General features: G+C 51.2%; 1 protein-coding gene across 9 annotated transcripts in view; it reads left to right on the top strand.

Annotated features, from left to right (window-relative positions):
* Positions 1–19,855, top strand: part of PAX6 (paired box 6) — a 45,271-nt gene that overhangs the window by 9,700 nt on the left and 15,716 nt on the right. For 2 of the 9 annotated variants that reach the window (XM_083350148.1, XM_083350146.1), the window contains 7 exons: positions 890–1,037; positions 5,632–5,708; positions 6,129–6,183; positions 12,295–12,425; positions 13,373–13,414; positions 13,509–13,724; positions 14,713–14,878. In XM_083350148.1, coding sequence (XP_083206274.1) covers positions 6,174–6,183; positions 12,295–12,425; positions 13,373–13,414; positions 13,509–13,724; positions 14,713–14,878 — 565 coding nt within the window. In that variant the 5' untranslated portion in view covers positions 890–1,037; positions 5,632–5,708; positions 6,129–6,173. Of the gene's footprint in view, positions 1–550; positions 690–889; positions 1,038–5,631; positions 5,709–6,128; positions 6,184–8,872; positions 8,981–12,294; positions 12,426–13,372; positions 13,415–13,508; positions 13,725–14,712; positions 14,879–19,855 lie in introns of those variants that run through there. The other 7 variants (XM_083350147.1, XM_083350152.1, XM_083350150.1 and 4 more) reach the window with 7 other exon arrangements.

The raw sequence follows: 19,855 nt of genomic DNA, 5'->3' as shown, positions 1-19,855 counted from the left end.
GTGGTGAGCAGAGTTGATATTTTAGTTGCAGGCAAAGAGGCACTTTGGCTCTAGCAACTGAAAGAGGGGGGTGTGGGTGAGAGGAGAGAAGGAAGGGGAGGGAGGGGGGGAGAGAAACTTCAGGAAGGCCCCGTTGCTATTATTTTGGATAACTCGAGAACAAACCAGGAAAACACCTCTCCAAAGCTGGCAATTGCCACTGCTCCTCCTTGTCCCAAAGTTTCGGATTTGAGCTGGGGAAAGATAGAAGAGGAACCCAGAGCAAATGGGGGGGGGCGGAGGGGGGGGAAATGCGAGTGAGGAGGAGCGGGAAGGCGGGTGGGGGGGTGAAGAGAGAGAGAGAGAGAGAGAGAGAAGCCGGTGCATTCATATTCAAACAAATGGGCCAATTGAACCAGGCAGTGTGAGTGAACATCCAATCGGCAGCTGGGAGGCAACGGCGTTGCTTTGCATAAAGCAATATTTTGTGTGGGAGCGAGCCGAGCATTTGCATGCGTGGAGTGATTAGTGGGTTTGAAAAGCGAACCCCGACTCAGCCTCATTTCCCGCTCTGGTTAAGGCGCGGGGAGGAAGTGTTTTGCTGGAAGATGATGGCAGAGGTCAGCCTTTGCTAATGGGCCGATGGAGGCGAGGCAGAGACTAGGCGCACACGCACATTCATACCCTTGAACCATCACCAATCAGCCTAGGTGTGCGCTCTCTCTCTCTCTCTCTCTCTCTCTCTCTCTCCTCTCTCTCTCTCTCTCTCTCTCTCTCTCTCTCTCTCTCTCTCTCTCTCTCTCTCTCTCTCTCCCTCTCCGCCCCCCTTCTCTCCTCTCACATCCTCTTTCTTCTTCCCTCTCCAGTCAGTGTCAGCCCATTTTATTGTCAATCTCTGTCGCCTTCCCAGGAACTCAAGATCACACAACCAGCAGCGTCACTGGAGAAAAACTCTTTTACTGGCAATCCTTTTTAAGACACCATCGTTTCAAATCACGGGCGCTTTTTAAAAAACTGTTGACAAGAGCTTTGACAACAAGACAGGATGCCTCAAAAAGGTGAGTCTACTTGCTTCTTCTCCTTAGGCTGCATGCTGCCTCCCACCTCCTATCTGCCTTTCTCTCTCTCTCTCTCTCTCTCTCTCTCTCTCTCTCTCTCTCTCTCTCTCTCTCTCTCTCTCTCTCTCTCTCTCTCTCTCTCACACACACACACACACACTCCCCCCTCCCCCCTTCCTTACCTCCACTTTTATATTCCGGAGATGACCCTGGGAGATGCATCAGTCTCAAAGTAAGCTTACTTCCTCCTCTTCTTTCATGCACCTTCCCCACCCCGAAAACAATCTTGCCTAGCGAAGCAATGGCTGCACCAGGGTTGCCAGACTCTCCAGCTGCCTTTGACTGGACAGAACCCTCCTCCAAAAAGACTAGCCTTTTCTAGCCCCTTGTAGGGACTCCAAGGACGTGCGTGGTGGATCTGACGAGGGCCACCAGGTTTTGCTGTTGTTGTTCCACTGTGCCCGCCTGGAGCTCATTCATAGCTTGCTTTCTGAGGTGACTGGTGTCTTCCCCCCACCCCACCCCCGCCCCAGCCCCAACTCTTTCCCCCTTACTTTTCTTGCTTTGTATTCGAAAGATGCAGGCGCCTGCCTGTGTGTTTGGGTGAGGAAGGAGTCCCGTTTGGGGGATCCTGGGGGCTTTATTTATTGATCTTTTATTCATGTGCCTGGTGATAAGCAAATGGGGGGAGGGGGTGGAGAGGATTGGCGGTTGTAGCCACCTTCTAGGCCAAGTCAGCCCTGAGTAGTTGCTGTGTCCGGGATGGTCTGAGCGAGCTAAAGGTCTGTCACTCTCAATCAAGTAGCCCCGAGATCTCCTCACACTTATCCGCCACAGAAGAGAAGGAACCAGCAGAACTTTCTAACTTGACCAGCACCTGGCTAGAAGTTCCAACCGTTTAAACAAAAACCAAGAGGGTGGGGGAGGTAAACTGGACACCCACACACACAACAACAACAACAACAACAACAACAACAACAACAAAAAAGCAGAAAAGAATCGAGTCCCCTTTCTGCACCCCTTTCAACTACCGGTTCTGTGAAATCGGAAATCTCCTAAAATTTTGCCGCTCCACAGAACTTGCGGTCAAGTTTCGAGTTTCTGCTTCTATTTCAAGCAAGCGAAGGAAACCCTTGGATTTTCAAATTAATATTTCCTTCTCCTAGGCCCGGATGCTTTTTTTTCAAATTAGCATTTCCTCCTTGTACGCCCGGATGCTTTTTTTCCCCCTCCCCCTTTAATTTGTTCTCCCAGCCCCAGTGAAAATTCAATGCCACGTTAGGATCCTAGAAAAGTTTTCTGCCAGCCCAAGAGCCGCCTGCCTCCCTCCCTCCGCAAAGTACTTTAAGGCTGTAGCTTCACGCTCAGGCAGCATTGATAGGAAAGCATCCCATTAAAGTAAACGGCGCTTACTTTTGAGCCAACCTGCACGGGGAAATGCTGCCCACCTTGGTCCCTTGAAAGAGTGAAGGAAGAAGCAATTTCTCTCGCCGATTTCTTTGACGGCCTCTCGAGGGAAGGGGAAATCCACTGACCTTTGCTAAAACTCCTTCAGACCCGCGGCTTCCAAACAACAACGGCAACGGCAACGACCAGGGACCAACCACCAAACACCACCCCTGGGAGCAGAAGCGAAGAAAGTTTTCAGGCACGGTTCGAGTTCTTAAAACAGCGAAGCCTTTTCAGTGCGAGCCATTTGTAGGCCTGAAATAATAACCGGAGCCTCCGGCGATATTTTCTTTTCATAGCCGGGGACCTTGGCATCCGTCTCCACGCCATTGGATTAACGTCTGATCTTTCGTCGATTTGTCCCGGGATTGTAAACGTTTATCATCTCAAGAGCTAATTATGCTCGCAAACAGGAGGGAGACGCGGCGCCCTCGTTCGAACAGATTAGGTCCCGGTTCGGAGATGGTTTTTGAGAAACGCGGTGCAAATTAGGCCTAACCGACCGGAAAGGGGAAAGGGGAAAGGGGGGGGGGAGGATGGAAAGGTAGAGCAGGGGGACACCTGGACCGGTCGAGGAATGGGTGGCCTCGGCCGCCTCGGCGTCTCTCCACGAACACCGCACCCAGCGTGAGAAATCGGCTGCTTCGTGGCAAAAGGGAGAACGGCTCCCCGAGGGAGACTCCGGGTGAGGGTCCTGCATTTCTCGCGGACGCCGCCTAGCCTTGGCTGAGCCCCGGCCTCACTTTTCCAGGTCCCGAGGAGGGCGGCCGAAGAGCCGGGCCCGGCCGGCTGTCCGTTCGGTAGAGCTCCGAGAAGCCAAAGTTTCCCGCGCGGAGGAGGAGGAGGAGGAGGAGGAGGAGGAGGAGGAGGAGGAGGAGGAGGAGGAAGGCGGCGGCGGCTACCGAGTAGCCAAGCCTGGCCCCCTAACCCCTGTCGGCAAGCAGGCGAAGGGCTTCCTCCAGCGGCGACCCTGGGCGTCCGGGCAGAGTTGCTGAGGAGCCGGAGGTGGAGAGGATGGGGTTGCCTTCAGCTTCTCCTCTAGATGGGCCAGGCCGCTAATCGGGTGCCTCTCGGCAGCGGAGTCAATACTGATTTCCCCCCCCCCCTTGGAAGCTCCTTCCCGCTGCGGGAAAAGGCACCTCGTGTCGCCGGTTCGCTTTCTTGTTTTTTTTTTAAGGGCTTCGGGAGAGCCGTCCAAACCGGGCCCAGTTTGGACTCAGGCCGCCTCCGCCTTGGCCTCTTTTTTTTTCTTTGCCGGAGACAGAGCGCAAGAAATCTCTTTGAACAAACCAGGGATTTTGTTTTATTTTGTTTTATTATTTTTTATTTTATTTATTTTATTTTATTTTATTATTTTATTTTATTTTATTTTATTTTATTATTTTATTATTTTTTATTTTATTTTATTTTATTATTTTTTATTTTATTTTATTTAAAAAAGGCTTTCTTTAAAACAAAATCAGAAAACGCTTTCTAGGTAAATAAGTAGCGAGGACGTGGGAGGAGATGAAGAAAATGAAAGCTAGCACCGTTTCATTATTTTATCTCCTTTACCTCTCTCGCTCCCCCCCCCCCGCTTTTTTTTAAAGAAAACCCCTCTTGAATAGCTTCTTTATTGTAATTGTCTCACCCCAATTGAGCGCCCCACTGCGCTGTTGTATCTTTTTACAACCCTTAACAACTCGCACCAGTAACATAATTACCTCCAGATATTTATAACGAGAAATTACTTCTCTATTTTCCTCTTGCTAGGCTGGGAACCTAAAAGAAAGAGTTGGGATTAAATGCAGACACATCAGGAACTGCAGAACTTGTTTGTTTGTTTGTTTTAAAAGAAATGTTTTTAAAAGAGGGAGGGAGGGAGGGAGGGAGGGAGGGAGGAAGGAAGGAAGGAAGGAAGGAAGGAAGGAAGGAAGGAAGGAGGGAGAAAGAAAGAAAGAGAAAGAAAGAAAGAAAGAAAGAAAGGAAGGAAGGAAGGAAGGAAGGAAGGAAGGAAGGAAGGAAGGAAGGAAGGAAGGGCTGTAGGGGGAACGAACACCCACCGAAGTCAGGTCAGGCATTGCAGCTGCCCAGTTCTGGGCTAAGGCAGGCCTAAGGCTGGGAAGGGAGGGCATTTATTTCCTTGTTCTTTACACATGGAAGGGCAGTTGGTACCTTAAGGTGGAAATTGCCTTGCCGGAGGAAGCTAGCTGGGTCTTGCGCTCTAGGTTTGGGGAGGGGAGTAAAATGGAAGCCATTGTTTGTCTTCCACAGGCTTTGTGCTGGCCGTTCTCACCCCCTCCTGATCTTACTTTTTAAAGCAGTGAGGCGAGGTAGACAGCGTGTGTCACAGTACAGTGAAAGGGGGGAAGATCTAAAGACCAGAAAGAAGTTAACCAGAATGAGTGGATTTCTTTCTACTTTCCCTTCCCTTCCACTTGCTCTCTTCTCTCTCAGAGAAAAAAGAGGGATGGCATTATTAGTGCCTCTTGAAAAATTGTTAGTGAATGTTAGTGCCTCTTGGAATTATATATGTATGTGTGTGTGTATGTATGTATGTATGTATGTATGTATGCATTTGGTTTTCTCACCAAAACTAACATTCCCACAAATTTAAAATGCCTCAGGTGAGAGATTTGCACACTACCGAAAAATGTCTTTCTTCTCCTTTTAGTATTGTTGTTGTTGTTGTTGTTGTTGTTGTTATAATTATGTGTGGCAGCAAGCGTTCCTTGACTCAGAAAGTTCTGTTAGACCAGAGTAAGAATGTGTTATACTCGCTTCCATAAAAAATCAACTCAAAGTCAAGTTGTTGGAGGGTTGGTTGGTTGGTTGGTTTTTAAATGCAGACATGCCGTGTGACAAAATTTTGCATTCCTGCAAGAAGCACCCCAATATTATTAAAAGAATAGGGGTATTCCTGAGAGTTTAAAAAGTAAAGAAAAGGCGTACACACGAGACTTTTGAACTGTTTTTCTTCCCAGTCCATGCTTGGGAAGAAAAACAGTTCAAAAGACTCATATGTCCACCTTTCCCCCCACTTTTTAAACTCTCAGGAATACCCCCATTCTTTAATAATATTGGGGGGCAGGTTGAGGTAGGGAAAGATGTAAACTAAAAAGTCCTTAATTTTATTTTTTTCATGCACTTTTCTTCTTCATCCTAGTGGGAAGACTTTAATCAGCACTACACAGATGTGTGATTCCTTAAATTGCATGAGAGGAGAGACCACTCATAAACCAGGCAAGTTTGAAGCCCTTCCTCCTCCTCCTCCTCCTCCTCCTCCTCCTCCTCCTCCTCCTCCTCCTCCTCCTCCTCCTCCTCCTCCTCCTCCTCCTCCTGTGTTCCCCTATAGCACAAGAATGTGAATGAGCCCGTATTTCCTTAAGGGTTCAAAGTGACCAGCCTCTCTTCTCACATGGTAGCTGATGTGCTGAGAGAGCTGAAGATTTTACTCAGAATGTGATTTACCTTGCATGATTGCATGAAAGATTCAGTGGTTTGTTATTAATCAGGGTTGGGAGAGAACAAACAAATGATAAATTAATAAATTTTGGGCCTTAATTGAGAGGCCGTAGAATGAATGACTTCTCAGACATAATAATACTGGAACTGCCAACCTGCTTCATTACCTTGGTTAATATTGATTTTTATCACTAACAGTGCCCTCTTCCCGAGCCACGTGGGATCTTGCTTCATCAGTCCACAATGCAGAACAGTAAGTGGCTCTTCCTGTCTTTTGGGACGCCAGCTTGAGTGTGTACAGATGAAAAAGTGGTTTGGCTTGGCTTGGGTGTGAAGGTGGCTGGGAAGAGAGAAAATTATTCGTTTTGAAAATACTCTCCATAGTGGAAGAGAAAGCTGAAAGAGATTGGATGAATGAGGTTGTTTGGACTCTTCCAACAAGAGATGAGGCTTTTGAACTTGGGGGAAGCACTGGGTGGAGATCCTCCTTCTTTGTCCTCAAGGACATTTTGGAGGCTGAGACATCCTGGAGAGGTGGAAATCCATCCATCTCGGGAGAACCTTCTTCCTTGGAATTGCACCTGGTGGAGATGGGGTGAAAGAATATATTTTAAGGGACAGACAACCCATTGGCTGTCAACAGACCCACTCTAAAATTCTTCTGGATTCCTCAGCGGCCTTTCACATATGTGGATTCCTTCTGAGTGCTGTGGGGGGACATTGTGAGAATAATGCTCTGCATGAAGAGGGCAGACTATTTCCTGACACGAGCAGATTTCTAGAAGTCTGACTCTTTTCCTTGACTCTCAGCGCTATGAATTCCTATCCACTTCACACCATCCCTTTCCCCAGCATTCTTCAGTGCTGGGCATGATAGCTCTCTGGCAGGAAGTAGTGAAGCACTAAGGCCTGTGTAACTTTTGCACATCTTAAAACTAGAAAAAGAGGTGGGGAGGGAGGGGGAAGGAAGGAAGGAAGGAAGGAAGGAAGGAAGGAAGGAAGGCTGATTCATTGCATTGTGGCAAGGATCTCCATTTGTTGTGGTGTAGTAAAAAAAAAAAGAGGTGAGCTAGTTGAAATCCTCAATCGTCAAACTTTTATTAACCTGGAAGGAAATCCCTTTAGCATGCAGGGTATTTGTCCAAGAAGGCGTGGTGGTGGTGGTGATGCTAGAACGATGGAAGCTGCTAGATCCAGCCCGATGGTTTTATCAGCCTGCAGGGCAAAGCAAAAGGTTGGAAGAGACCTCAGTAACCTGGCCGTTTTGGTATATTGTCAGAATAAGCCCCAGCGGCACCCAAAAAGTAAAGCAAACTAGAAACATCCAACTGTGTCCAGGAAACAACAGAGCCTATTGCAGGTCTTTACTAATACCCTAACAATGAATGCTATTTCGAAATCCAAGTGACTTCTCCCTGGCCTTACGAATTCCCGAATCATGATATTATTATTATTATTATTATTATTATTATTATTATTATTATTATTATTATTATTATTATTATTATTATTATTATTATTATTATTATTATTATTACGTCATCTATTCTCTCTGGCGCAAAGGCCTGATAGAAATGGTAAGGGGACGTTGGCACGCTGCTAGGCTGAAGGACCGGGCAGGGCGGGCGATCTCCACCGCAAGGCGGAAGGGAAGGCAACATCAACCGAGCAAAGATGGGGCGCCTGCTGGTTTGGAATGCCGGACTCGTTAAGCGTATTTTAGGCACGGAGTTGGAACCGGAAAGCGTGGAGGTAGCCTGAAAGTGCGGTGGGGCTGAGGAGACGTCGTCCCCAAATCTCGAGAGGGCCGTTCCCAGTCGCCAGCTGAAAGGGCTAGTTAGTGCCTTCCTTCCGGGACTCTCCGGAGCTCGGAAGGAAGGGCCCCTCTTTGATCTGGGGGGGGGGGAACGGCCCTTCGAAGGGGAACACCCTGGTCAGGCCCTTCCGCACGCTGGAGGGAATCCCTAGTGACGCTGACCCTAGGAAGTGGGAGCCGAGCTTTGGGGAAAGAGGTGCCGGGAGTCATCCGGATATTTATTTCCCAAATCTGTTTCCCAAACAATTTACTCCCAGCCCACCCCAGCCACGTCGTTTCCTGGGGAATCGGGTGCTTCCAGCGCGAGAATTCATGACCAATTCCCCCGCTACTCTAAAGCCCGCTCCGGATTTCCGCAGGGCCGTGATTTTACGCGCAGCTCTGCACCTTGGCCAGGGACTCCAGTCCCAGATGGAGGACACACTATAAAATCGATGGCGCTCTTTCGCCTGATAAACAAACACGCTAAGCCTTTCGTAAGAAAGCCAGCCTTCTGGCAGCAGGTCGTGCTAAGCATAAACGCGACTTATTTGTTTGGAGGTAGATATGGCCGGAGTGGGGAGCCGGACAGTCCTCCAGCCTTATCTTGGTGGGAAAGTTGCTATCCCGGATGTTCATGGGACTTAGTAAAAAATAGCTCCTGTTGTGCAGCGTGCCGGGAAGGCGCGTAAGTTCGCAGGGTACGCCTGAGATCAAGGTAGGCTTGATCCGTTAAGCTGGACGGTGGCCCTAATTTTTTCCAAAAAGTTACGCCGGTAAAATAATGTCGAGGTCTTTGCAAGCGATTCCCATTTTAAGCGCGTTGCGTTTGTTTGAAACTTACTGTAACCCCGCACCCCTGGCCGGTTGTTGTTATTCGGCTGAGCTTCTAAATCCTAAAGAGAGCTCGTTAGTATGCAAACTCCGTCGGGATTTCCTTGGAGAGAAGTGGAGTCGAGACTCGGTTGCGGAATCGGAGCTCAATGGCTTTGCTTCCCTCCCGTCTCTTCTTCGCTGGACAAGCTCGCTCTTGCACGTCACCCGGGTCTATTGACATCTCCTTGGCTTTCGGAAGCTGGCTTGGAAGTAAGCCCCATTGAGCACAGCGGGGCTTTCTTCTACTAAGGAGTCTCGCGAAAGGCTCCGGCCCGGCTCCACGGGCCCTTCGGCTGCTCCAATCCAGCGCCACTCCTGATGAAGTCCCGGGTTCAACGCGTTTCGGCTCGCGGTCTCAGCTTCCTTTGGTTCTGGCGGGGTTTGTGCCAATTTTTTTTCTGAGACCCAAAACTCGCTTGGGTGTGTAGTTTCCGACTAGGGGGAAGCAAATCCCCCCCCGCCTCTTTCTGTGGTAATAAGCCCCGAGGCCTGCTTGGGGGCTGAGTTGCCGAGGTCCGTGGCGCTGACTGTTATCTGCGGGTTCGAGTCCCTGCGTGGCTGGACTGGGGTAGCGCTGACGAAGCTTTTTCCCGCTCGAGGTTTGACTCGTCCCTTGAGACGTTTCCGATAAGGCCGCCTTGAGAGAGCGGTACCCCATATGTGCCCGGGCCTCCCTAGACAACACGGGCCGCCTTTCCTGGGAATCGCAAATACCTTTGCACTCGGATTCCCTCCCGACCCCATTCCTCCACCCTACCCGCAGGAGGGAGGGGGGAAAAGGGGGGAAAAAAAGAAAAGAAAAAAGCCCGCCGGGGTGATTTGGGTGGAGGTCGCGGCCGGTTTTCCCGGCTTTGTGTGGAGAACTCCTGCGTGTCTGCAGCGCCGCGCATCCAAATTGAGACCATATGTTTTCCTCTTAGATGGCTCGCCCGAGAAGCCGAGACGCATAATCAGCGCCACTGGGCTCGAACTGCCTGCGTTTCTCCTGGGAAATTAAGGCATTGATTAAGGCTTAACCTTTTTTTTTTTTTTTGACACGGAATTTGGAAGTTGGGCTGCCTTTCTTGAGGCGCGGAGGAGGAAAGGCGTCTCCCGCCTCTCCGGAAGGCGGGCGAATGGCCTCCATCGGCTTGTGTGTGTGTGTGTGTGTGTGTGTGTGTGTGTGTGTGTGTGTGAGAGAGAGAGAGAGAGAGAGAGAGAGAGAGAGAGAGAGAGAGAGAGAGAGAGAGAGAGAGAGAGACTGGGATGGGGAGGCTTAGGAAAAAGAGCTCTCCTCTGTGCGCCTCGCAGGCCCAAGAGCTCCGAGCACCCAGTGGCGATCGATGGGAACCCCCCCTCCCGCTCTCAGGGGGCACCTGCTGCTGCTGCTGCTCAGAACTCAGCTATGGATTTAAGACGCGCTGCCCTGAGGCCGATTGTGGCCTGAGGCCTCCGCAGGACGGTGTGGTGGGCGGGAAGGTGCGGAGAAGAGGGACGACCAAGATTTCCCTGCAGTCCAGGGCAATGGGGGAAAGAGGAGAAAGAGAAGGTTTGGGTGTGGGTGTTGAGCATAAAGCCTCTCCAGGAAACAAGCCCTTGATGGAGGGAGGAGGGCGAGAGGGGGAGAAAAGAGGGCCTCGGATACCCCCCCCCTCCTCCTCCTCAAACTGCCTTTCTTGAGGTCCTTCCTGGTCAGCAACTTCATCCTAGAAGCCAAGAGAGCCGCTGTTTCTCTCTTCTCCCCCCCCCACCCTTTAGAGGTTTTTGCAGCCACGGCTGGTCAGTTCTCCAGTGGCCTTTACAAGAAGACTCACTTTCCCCTCCTCCCAGCCCGCGCCCCCCCTCCCCCTCCCCTCTCCCCGCTGCTTCCTCCAACTCTTGTCACTTCGAATTTATCGCGGAGGCAGCGCGCCCCTCCGGTGGTGTCCAGATTGACCCTGTGGCTACCTTTAAAAAGTCGCTTCTCCTGGAAGGGAAAGCTAGGCGAGTTTTACTGTCGTCGGAGTGATACCCAAATCCGGACAGAAAGGGTCGTTTTTATCCTGCTCCCGTTTGTCGTGGCGATGCAATATCCAAGAGCGGAGCACTGTCACAAAGTGACAGGTCTGCTACAAGTGCTCCAACTGATCTTTTCAATTAGCCTTCCATGCATGATCCGGGGCGACTTCCGCCTATTTCCAGAAATTAAGCTCAAACTTGACGTGCAGCTAGTTTTATTTTAAAGACAAATGTCAGAGAGACTCATCATATTTCCCTGCTCTTCTATATTTGGAGCTTATTTATTGCTAAGAAGCCGAGGCTCCTGCAGTCAATTTAGCAGAAGGCTCCAAAGAGAGAAGGCGAGCAGAACAGAAGCAGAGAGAGAAAGAGGGGAAGAAAGAGAGAGAGAAAGAGAGAGAGGAAGAAAGAGAGAGGCCAGATCGTCTCCAGGGAACCTTTTTTTTCCTCCAAAGCTTTAAAGCTGCAGGTTGGGGATCCTTTTCGAACCCCCTTTTCGGGAGTCTTGCCTTTGGCCGAGGGGGTGGGTGGGCGCGGGGGGGGGGGAAGGGAAACTGTGCGGAGAGGATGCAGACCAAGCTCGCGACTTTTCCTTAAACAACCCCGGTGTGCCTTTTTCTCCTCCGCCCCCCTCTTTTACCCCTCAACGCGTGGGGAGGGGGGAGGGGGAAGAGGCGACTTTCTCGGAAATGGCACTATTTGGGAGACGGGGAGAACCAAGTAGCCTGGGCTGCTTCTCCTGTTTTGCGGAGCCGGGGGTTGTGGGGGAGGGGAAGGGAGGTTGAGAGAGGGGGAGGACAGGGCACCCTTGCCGGGACGGAGCTGTCTGGTGCTCCCGGAGCCAAGCGCCGGACTTCTTCCGAGGCTTCTTCCGTTCACACACACCCCCCCCCTCCGCCCAACTCGAGAGACGGGAGACTTTTTTTCTTTCTTTCTTTCTTTCTTTTTTTTGCTCCCGCCGCCGTCGCCCCCCCCCCCCCCCAAACCCCGCCGCTGCTTTTCCTTGCTCGCTTTTGCCAAGTCTGCTGACAGGATGGCTCTGAGTGGAAGTGTGTAACCACCAAACGTTGCTCTTCTGGACAGAGCCGGCCGTCGATGGATTCGGGGGCGGGGGGGGGGAGGCAAGGGGCTGGAGAAGCAAGCTGGGGCGGTGGGACAGGAGAGCCGAAAGTGGAGGAGCCCTCCCGCGCCCCCCCGCCTCCCCCCACCCTCTCCTCTCCCCCCCTCCCCAGGCTTGTCGAGCTGGGCTTTTTTTTAACGGAATGGCCGTGCAGATTGAGATACCTGCCTGTCCGTGTGTAGAGTTTGAACTGAAAGGAGGAGGCGATTCCCCTTTCTCTGCCTACGTAAACCTTTGGCGGCGACTGGAGAGGCCGTGGCTGCTACGGCTGCCAGACCGGAGGCTTTATTGCAACGCTAACTTTCCTCGGGGAGAAAAACCAAAAAAAAAAAGGCTCTTCTTTGGCCCCACTGGTTCTTCCAGGCCCGGCTCGTGGGACACGGGGGCTTCCGCTCGATCGTCTCTCTCTCCCTCTCTCTCTCCCCTCTCCCACCCACCCACCCAGCCCCTTCCCTATCTCCCTCTGCCGCCCCCTCCCCCCTCCCCCCCGCCCTCCCCTTTCTCAAAATGACCCGGGAGGGAGCTGCTCGGCCTTCCAGGTCTCCTCAGGTGACCGAGACTTCCATTCTCCTTCTTTTCCTTCGCCCACCTCGCAGGTCACAGTGGCGTGAATCAGCTCGGCGGTGTGTTTGTCAACGGGCGGCCGCTGCCAGATTCAACCCGGCAAAAAATCGTGGAACTGGCCCACAGCGGGGCTCGGCCGTGCGACATCTCCCGAATCCTGCAGGTGAAAACGCCAGTCGCCTCCCCAGTCGGAGCCAGCCCGGGGCTTCTTGCTTGAAGAAGGGGAGGGAAAAAAAAAAGAACCACCCAAAAACAACCGGAGAGAGGAGGGCTTTCCACACGGCTGCAAACTTCCCCTTCCAGCCTTCTGAGGGTGTGGGGGGGGATAATAAATTATTATGCTCAGGGCATATTTCATGGGAAATATAATATATATTGCTTGACCAGTCTGTCTCTCTCTATATAAATATATATATATATATATACCTGATTTGTATGTGGTCGAGTAGGGCTGCAAAGAGTGCCTTAGTTGGCTGAGAATGAACTGGGTGAGGATAAGAGATAGCCATTTACCCCCCCCCCCTCGATGGCCTTCTTGGAAATTTTGTCCCCTTGAAACTTCTTTCCAAGCGGCGGGGACGGAGGTGTGTGTGTGTGTGGGGGGGCTAAGGTGTCCTCTCCCCCCATGTAGTAGCTTCTGTTTTTCTGCATGCATATATTAAGCGAAGGTTGAAAAACCAGACATGCTCAAATCGCCTTTGCTTCAGCAAATCCTTATTGCTCCTCAAGACCTTTTGGCCAGGTATTTATTTAGCTTTAGGAAGGCAGTCGGATTCGTCTTTGATAAGTCAGCTCCACAGCCCCAAAATCCCTTTCTCCCCCCCCCAGGAATGCGTCTATTTTGAAAACTAGTCTGAAGATGTTAGTAGCTTATCTGCTAAGCATCTTATCCATATTTGCCACCTTCCTTCAAGTTTTTCTCTCCTTTCCCTTGTGTCAAAAGGTTTTTTTAAAAAGAAAAAAGAAAAAAAAACAAATATTTTACCTTTGTAGCATGTAGGCTCCCAAATGTAATCTTTTTTTAAAAAAAGAAAAGAAAAGACAAAAGAAAAAAGAAACCTCTCTTAAGTAAGTTCTCATACCATTGAAGGTATATTTTTGTGTTTATAGACCCATGCAGATGCAAAAGTCCAAGTGCTGGACAATCAAAACGTAAGCTTGTCATTGTTTAATGCCTACTTAAACAATTTTATTTTTGTCTTGAAATTATTAATAATGTGATTTTCTGTCCACTTCCCTGATGCAGGTGTCGAATGGCTGTGTGAGTAAAATTCTGGGCAGGTATTACGAAACTGGCTCCATTCGACCGCGGGCAATCGGAGGTAGCAAGCCGAGAGTAGCGACTCCAGAAGTTGTAAGCAAAATAGCACAGTATAAGCGGGAGTGCCCCTCGATCTTTGCTTGGGAGATCCGAGACAGATTACTATCGGAGGGGGTCTGTACCAACGATAATATACCCAGCGTAAGTTCCTTGAGAATCTTCTTTCTGTCTGATCTAGAACAGCGTTATAGATAACCCTTCCCTCCCTGTCGTTTTAGCTTCTTACTCCTCTCTTCTCTGTCTCGCTGTCCGTCCTTCCATAGGGGCAAAAGTTGCAGGAGCGCTTGGGGGGAAAAAATAATTGGGGACTCACTCTTTGCTTTTAAGCTCTTGGGGATTTCCAAGAATAGAATATGCTCCTTTTGAATATCGCAAATCTAAAAAAAAATCTAAAAATCTAAATCTAAGAACAACGACAACAAAAAAGGTGGGGAAATCTTTCTGTGCGAATTAGGAATGGCATCCAGCACAGGACATACAGGCTGAGCTGTTTCATCCTGAGCATTTCTTTCTCATTTGAAGAGGATGAGGCATTTTTGCCCCAGGCTATTCACTTCCCAAGGAAATGGCTGTCCTGTGAAAGGAAAGGACTCAGGCTAACACACTGGGCCCTGCCAAAAGGGATCTACATTTGGCTGCCTCTGCCTTGATGCCAAATAGGTTGGAAGGCACAGCTGAACCCACTTTCCTTGTGCCACTAGAATCTCAGCTTTTTTGTCTTCGGCTGGGTAGCATATGCCTTGCCTCCTGAATGCACCCCCCTACCCCACCCCTACCCCCACGGTGTTGGGATGGCAGCCTAGCACTGCATCAATCAGGGCCCATTGATTTAGAGGGGCCCTACTCAAAGCCGGGAGCTTGCAATGGAGCAAGAGGGCCAGGGAAGATCTGTGTCTTGAAGGCTGCTTGCCAAGGACTCCTGGTGAAATGAACTGGTGGGTGGGAAGGATCCTGGGAAGCGAGTGAGTTTTGTTTCACTTCTGGCTTTCTCCTCTGGGTGGACAGTCTTGACCTGTGGCTGAAATGGGAAGGGGCAGGGTGTCTGTGTGTGTGTGTGTGTGTGTGTGTGTGTGTGTGTGGTTCCGCACCACTGTGGCTGCCATTTGGTGGAATGCAATTTTCCTTCCAGGTGTCTTCGATCAACCGAGTCCTACGCAACCTGGCTAGCGAAAAGCAACAGATGGGAGCAGATGGAATGTATGACAAGCTAAGAATGCTGAATGGGCAGACAGGGACGTGGGGCACCAGGCCTGGGTGGTACCCAGGCACGTCTGTCCCAGGACAACCAACACAAGGTAGGCAGGGAAGGGAGTTGTCCGCTGCTCCTTCCCTTCTCCTCCCTTCTCCTCCCTGGTCAGTCTGATTTCTCAAACGACCCTTCTGAGCCTAAAGGAGTCTACCTGACTCAGTCTTCCTCCACTTCCAACTTCCCTCTCACTCTCTACTCTGCCTCCCTGGGAATGCCCACTCAAAGGACATTTTACAAAAGCAGTGATTTTTCAGTCCACTTTCCTAAACCCCACTCTTCATCTAAGGAGACCTCCAGACGGAATATAGAGGGTAGACCAAGCAGTTAAAAACAAACTGGAGGGAGAGCCAGTGGGTGAAGGGTTTAAGGATTGGAGAGACGGGGTGGGGTGGGGTGGGGAGGCTAATCCACATCCAACCACAGAAAATCCCTGGGTGACTTTGAGCCAGGCATTTCTCTCAGTCCAACCGCCTCCCAAGGGTTGTTGTAGGGACCAAGTGGAAGAGAGAGCACGACTCATGTCCTCTTGAGTTGTTCATGCACTTGCTAAGAAAGCTGCCCAAGTCCCCAGCAGCAGAGTTTCAGTTTCAGGTTGTGGGTTCCCTGCACAACCGGGCCATCCCCTTTCTCCCAATTAAAAGGCATCAGATGCTAAGTCCCTGATAGACTCTGAGCAAACCTTCATTGTATCAGCTCGCTTTAGAAGAGTAATTAACAAATGATGAAGCCCTGAGGGGGGGGGGAAGCATCCTCAACGATGGATGGGCTAAAACACACACAGAGAGAGAGAGAGAGAGAGAGAGAGAGAGAGAGAGAGAGAGAGAGAGAGAGAGAGAGAGAGACAAAACAACCCATGCAGTTCTTCTCTTTCAGGATCTGGTTAGTCGACAGAAGAATTACCATCCACCCCTCTTGTTGAATCTTGTCTTTCTTTGCCAGAAAATAAGTACTGAAGTATTGAAAATAAGTCTGGAGGGGAAGGGAAGAGAACAAAGAGGCAACTTGTGCAGAAATCCCTTGCTGTTGTGGGTTCTTCCTACTTGATCCTTTTAGATAAGACTTTGGCGTTTTGAAACCCAGGCTGGACTATATTCGGATTTGTTTTTGTTTTTTCCCCAGGGGACTCCAAATTCAGGGGTTGATCACTGCTGGCAGGCTCTGATAGCAGCTATGCCTGTGTACCCCCAGCTCGCTTGTGGTTGGGACAGAGGCATGCTTTCCCATCCCCTTAGCTTGAGTTCATCCCCTTGAGGATCGGGGCTTCTTGGCTTGCTTGCGTGTCCTCTCTCGGGGTGGCTCTGGTCAGCTTTTCCAGCGTCCAGTAGCCAACACCCTACTTTGTGTCGTCTGGGAAAGGAGAAAGAAGAGAGGAAGCCGGAAGAGACACCGGAGAAAGAGGAGAGCAGAGAGAAGGGGAAGGGGGAAGAAAAAGAAAATCAGTAACAATATGCAGAATATCTGGTACAAAGGATGTTTCTGTCACACACAAGAATTTGTTATGGGAACAATTCTGTCGCTATGTAATTGCTCATTAGAGATCGTTTTGTTTCTCATTAAGGCGACATGAATAAGCGTCTAGTTGAAGGAGACAGCTGTAGAAATGTTCCACAGGAGACCTCTGGACACGATATGGCACCGTTTGCCAATTAGACATGTCAGTTTTAAGAGAAGGGAGCTTTCTAGGAGGGACCCTGGGAAGATCGGAGTTTTGGGCCAACCCATTGCCGCCCCAAGCCTCATCTTGAGGAGGGGGGGGAGGGAGACATAGGTGGCTGAAGCTAGTAGAGGACTGAATCCAATACTGATTTTCCGGGTGGGGGGGGGACTGCTGTCTCCATCCCAGTACTCCTTTGGACCCCAACATTTTGAATTCCCTCTGGGAGGCAGCACAACATATCTATGTATCAGCTCTACGCATTGTGTACTGTAGACGTTGTGGAAAGGGCGGTGGGAACAGGTTAGATCCAGGAAGTGAAATATGTGCTGCAGGAAAAGCAAGAAGGATTCTGGTCACACTTCAAGGTTAGTGGCTCTTTCAAGACAGATCTACAGCTATTCCCATTCCCCCCCCCCTTCTTTTTTTTCATGAGCCAGGGCAAGCTCATTCCTGTAAAATGTTCGGCTACAATAAATCTGCCTTGAAAGAACTACCAGCTCAAAGTTTTCCGCTGCTTTTTCCATGGCTTCTGCTGCTTTACGATGGCCCGAAAAGCATCCAAGCATGGAGAAAGCATTGGGCCTTGCCGTTCTCTCAGGACTGCAGTCAGACAATCTGGGACAGCCAAACCAAATCCCAGAGGAGGGGTGGCCCGTCAAAGGAGCCTACCGGGTTTGTTCGTAAGAGCCTCTGGACTCCGGAGTTGGTACCTGCCCTTCTGTTTAAAATGGGAAAGTCTTGGAGGGCGCGTTCAAAGCTGGGAATTGCCACCAGCAGGGCATTCAGATGGGAAGAGGAGGGGCCAATGTGTGGGCCAGGGGGAGTTGTGTGGGTATATAAAAAAAGGAGGACTCGCTTCCTGATACCTAATGCCAGCTGTCTTGGCAAACCCTTCCCTAAGTTTTAGCTGTACCCTAGACAATTCTGGCTGGGGGGGGGGGGATGAGACACCAGCTGGAGAAGGTTGTGCACAGGAAGATCCCAGAGAGGTTCTAGATGGGGGGGGGAGGCAGAGGCAGTTTCAGAGTCTTTTCAGACCTGAATTTCAGCCAGTTCAACTCAACCCTGAAAGTCAGAAGCGTCCTGGTAGCTTAGGTGAAGGGGAAAAGGATTTACTGAGACCCCCCCCCATCCTACACACTCACTATGCAACCCCTTGGACTATGAGACAAAACAGCCTGGGCAGATTTGGATTTGGACCTGGCACATCTGACTTCAGATTTTAATAGGGCAGCGCAAAGCAGAACTCTTGGCTCAGGGGAAGATTTTGCAATTCTATCCTACTGACACAGCTGCGGTTTTAACTCGTTTCCAACCCCTTTAGCTGGCCCTTTCCGATTTCTCAGTGCATATGCATGCCCTCGATCCTAAATAGAAACGCCAGGGGAAAGCCTAATTTAATTTCAGATTAAATCTCCTGCCTCTCTTAGTCGGAAGTAACCGGGGGTGGGGAGGGGGGCGGTATTTAGTGAAGCTAGCCACTGCTCATTCATGCTGGGGATGGCATACGAAACAAGCTGGAGATAAGGAAATATCTCTGTATCGAACGGACTTCCTCTTTTCAAAGAGCTGGCTTTTAAGATTGCCAGCTTTAAACCAGGTTCTTTTCCCTTCTCCGAAAGTGCACCGCCTTCCATCCCGAGGCTTTGAGGATCGGGGTATCCCCAGTCAGAGCAAGGGAGACCTCGGTAGGGGAGGGGGTGGCCGGAGGAAACACCTCCCTCCCCCCCCCCCACACACACACTTCTCCCTCGTTCGCACTGCTGCAGCCTGAAAGCGTAGAAAAAGCGGGGAGCTGCGGCACCCCAGCAGAGCTTAGCGAAGGTCTTCCGAGAGAGAAGAGAACCGAACCAGGAGCCGCTGCGCTGGGCCAGTTCTGGCGACTTCACCGGGAGCGAAACTCCAGGATGGTTCGCCCAAGTGTGGGAAAAAGATTCCGGAGGGTGGCGAAGAGCCGGACCCCCTCCCTTTCCGTCCTCCCTCCGTGGCCATCAGCCTCTTCAGTTGAGATTAATGGGGGGGGTTCCCCTCTCTGCCTGCCCTCTGCCTGCCCTCCCGGCCGCCTCAGCTTCCAGGATGCCCATCTTTGCTCTCAGTCGCAGCCGCTTCGACAGGATGCACCCCCCTCCCCCTCCCCCTCCCCTTTTTTTCCTTCTTCCTTCAATGCCTTTAATCCAAGATACCTCGTAGCGGCGCGTGTCATTCTGCTCTTCTGAGAGGAGTTAGTGCTTCTTCTCTTCTCCTTGTCGGAGAAGCTCGATGCCGAAGGGCAACGGCGGGGGTGGGGGTGGGGGTGGGGTGGAGTGGGGTGGGGGACTTCGGCAGACCTCCTTTCCCTCCCGGGGCGCTTGGTGAACTCGTCCCGAAAGGGCGAGCCTGCCCCAAAGTCTTCAAAGAGGCGCACAGGCCTCTCCACGGGAGATGGAGGCGGTTGTCGGGAAGCCGGCGCTGCCTGCCTGTGGGGATGGATGCTAGCGGGGTGTGTGTGTGTGTGTGGGGGGGCTTTGGGGTTTGTTTCAGGCAGGAGTGCGGCAGCGAGCGGACTGGCTTCCAGCCGGACCCTGGACTGCCGGGGGTCGCTTTGGGAAGCCGAGGCCGTGGCCTGAGGTTTTTTTTTGGGGGGGGGGCGAGGCGGGGCAAGGGTCAGCCAGCCCCAAGGAGGATCGCGGAGGAAGGCAAGCACCCGCTAGCTTCTCTCCCCAAAAGGGTCCCAGCTGCTGGCTCCCTAGAACAGTGTTTCCCAACCTTAGGAACTTGAAGATGCGTGGACTTCAACTCCCAGAATTCCCCAGCCAGCTATGCTGGCTGGGGAATTCTGGGAGTTGAAGTCCACGCATCTTCAAGTTCCTAAGGTTGGGAAACGCTGCCCTAGAAGTCCCTACGCAGGAGCTCTCGGTTTTGTACCAAGGGGCTTCCTTTGCCCAGCCCAGGAACCAGAAGGGTTGAAATTCCAACCTTAAAAACGATCGCCCTGGCTTCGCTCTTTCCACACACACACACACACACACACACACACACACACACACACACACACACACAGAGAGAGAGAGAGAGCTGGTGAAGCCCACCGTCTGCACATTGAGCCTAATTCGTTCTGAAATCTTTTGAAGCGAGCCTGTTTTGGGATGGGGACGGCCGGATTCCCGACGTTTCACTGCCTACCGCCCCCCCCCCCACACACACAACCCCGCTGCCCTTAATCAGCGGTCCCAGTTCAAACCAAAGTTTGGTTGGGAGGGAGGGAGGGAGGGAGGGGGGGAAAAGCTGGATGGGAGCTTATTATTGGTCTCGACTCGCCGCACAAAATGTGGAAGGTATAGGAAAGGAAGGTGGTAGTGGTGGGGGGGGGGGAGGCAGCGGGAGGAC

This window comes from Vipera ursinii (assembly GCF_947247035.1).
Source record: "Vipera ursinii genome assembly, chromosome: 1".
NCBI classification, from domain to species: Eukaryota; Metazoa; Chordata; class Lepidosauria; order Squamata; family Viperidae; genus Vipera; species Vipera ursinii.
Note: the sequence above shows the minus strand (reverse complement) of the source record. Positions and strands in the feature narration are given on the sequence as shown.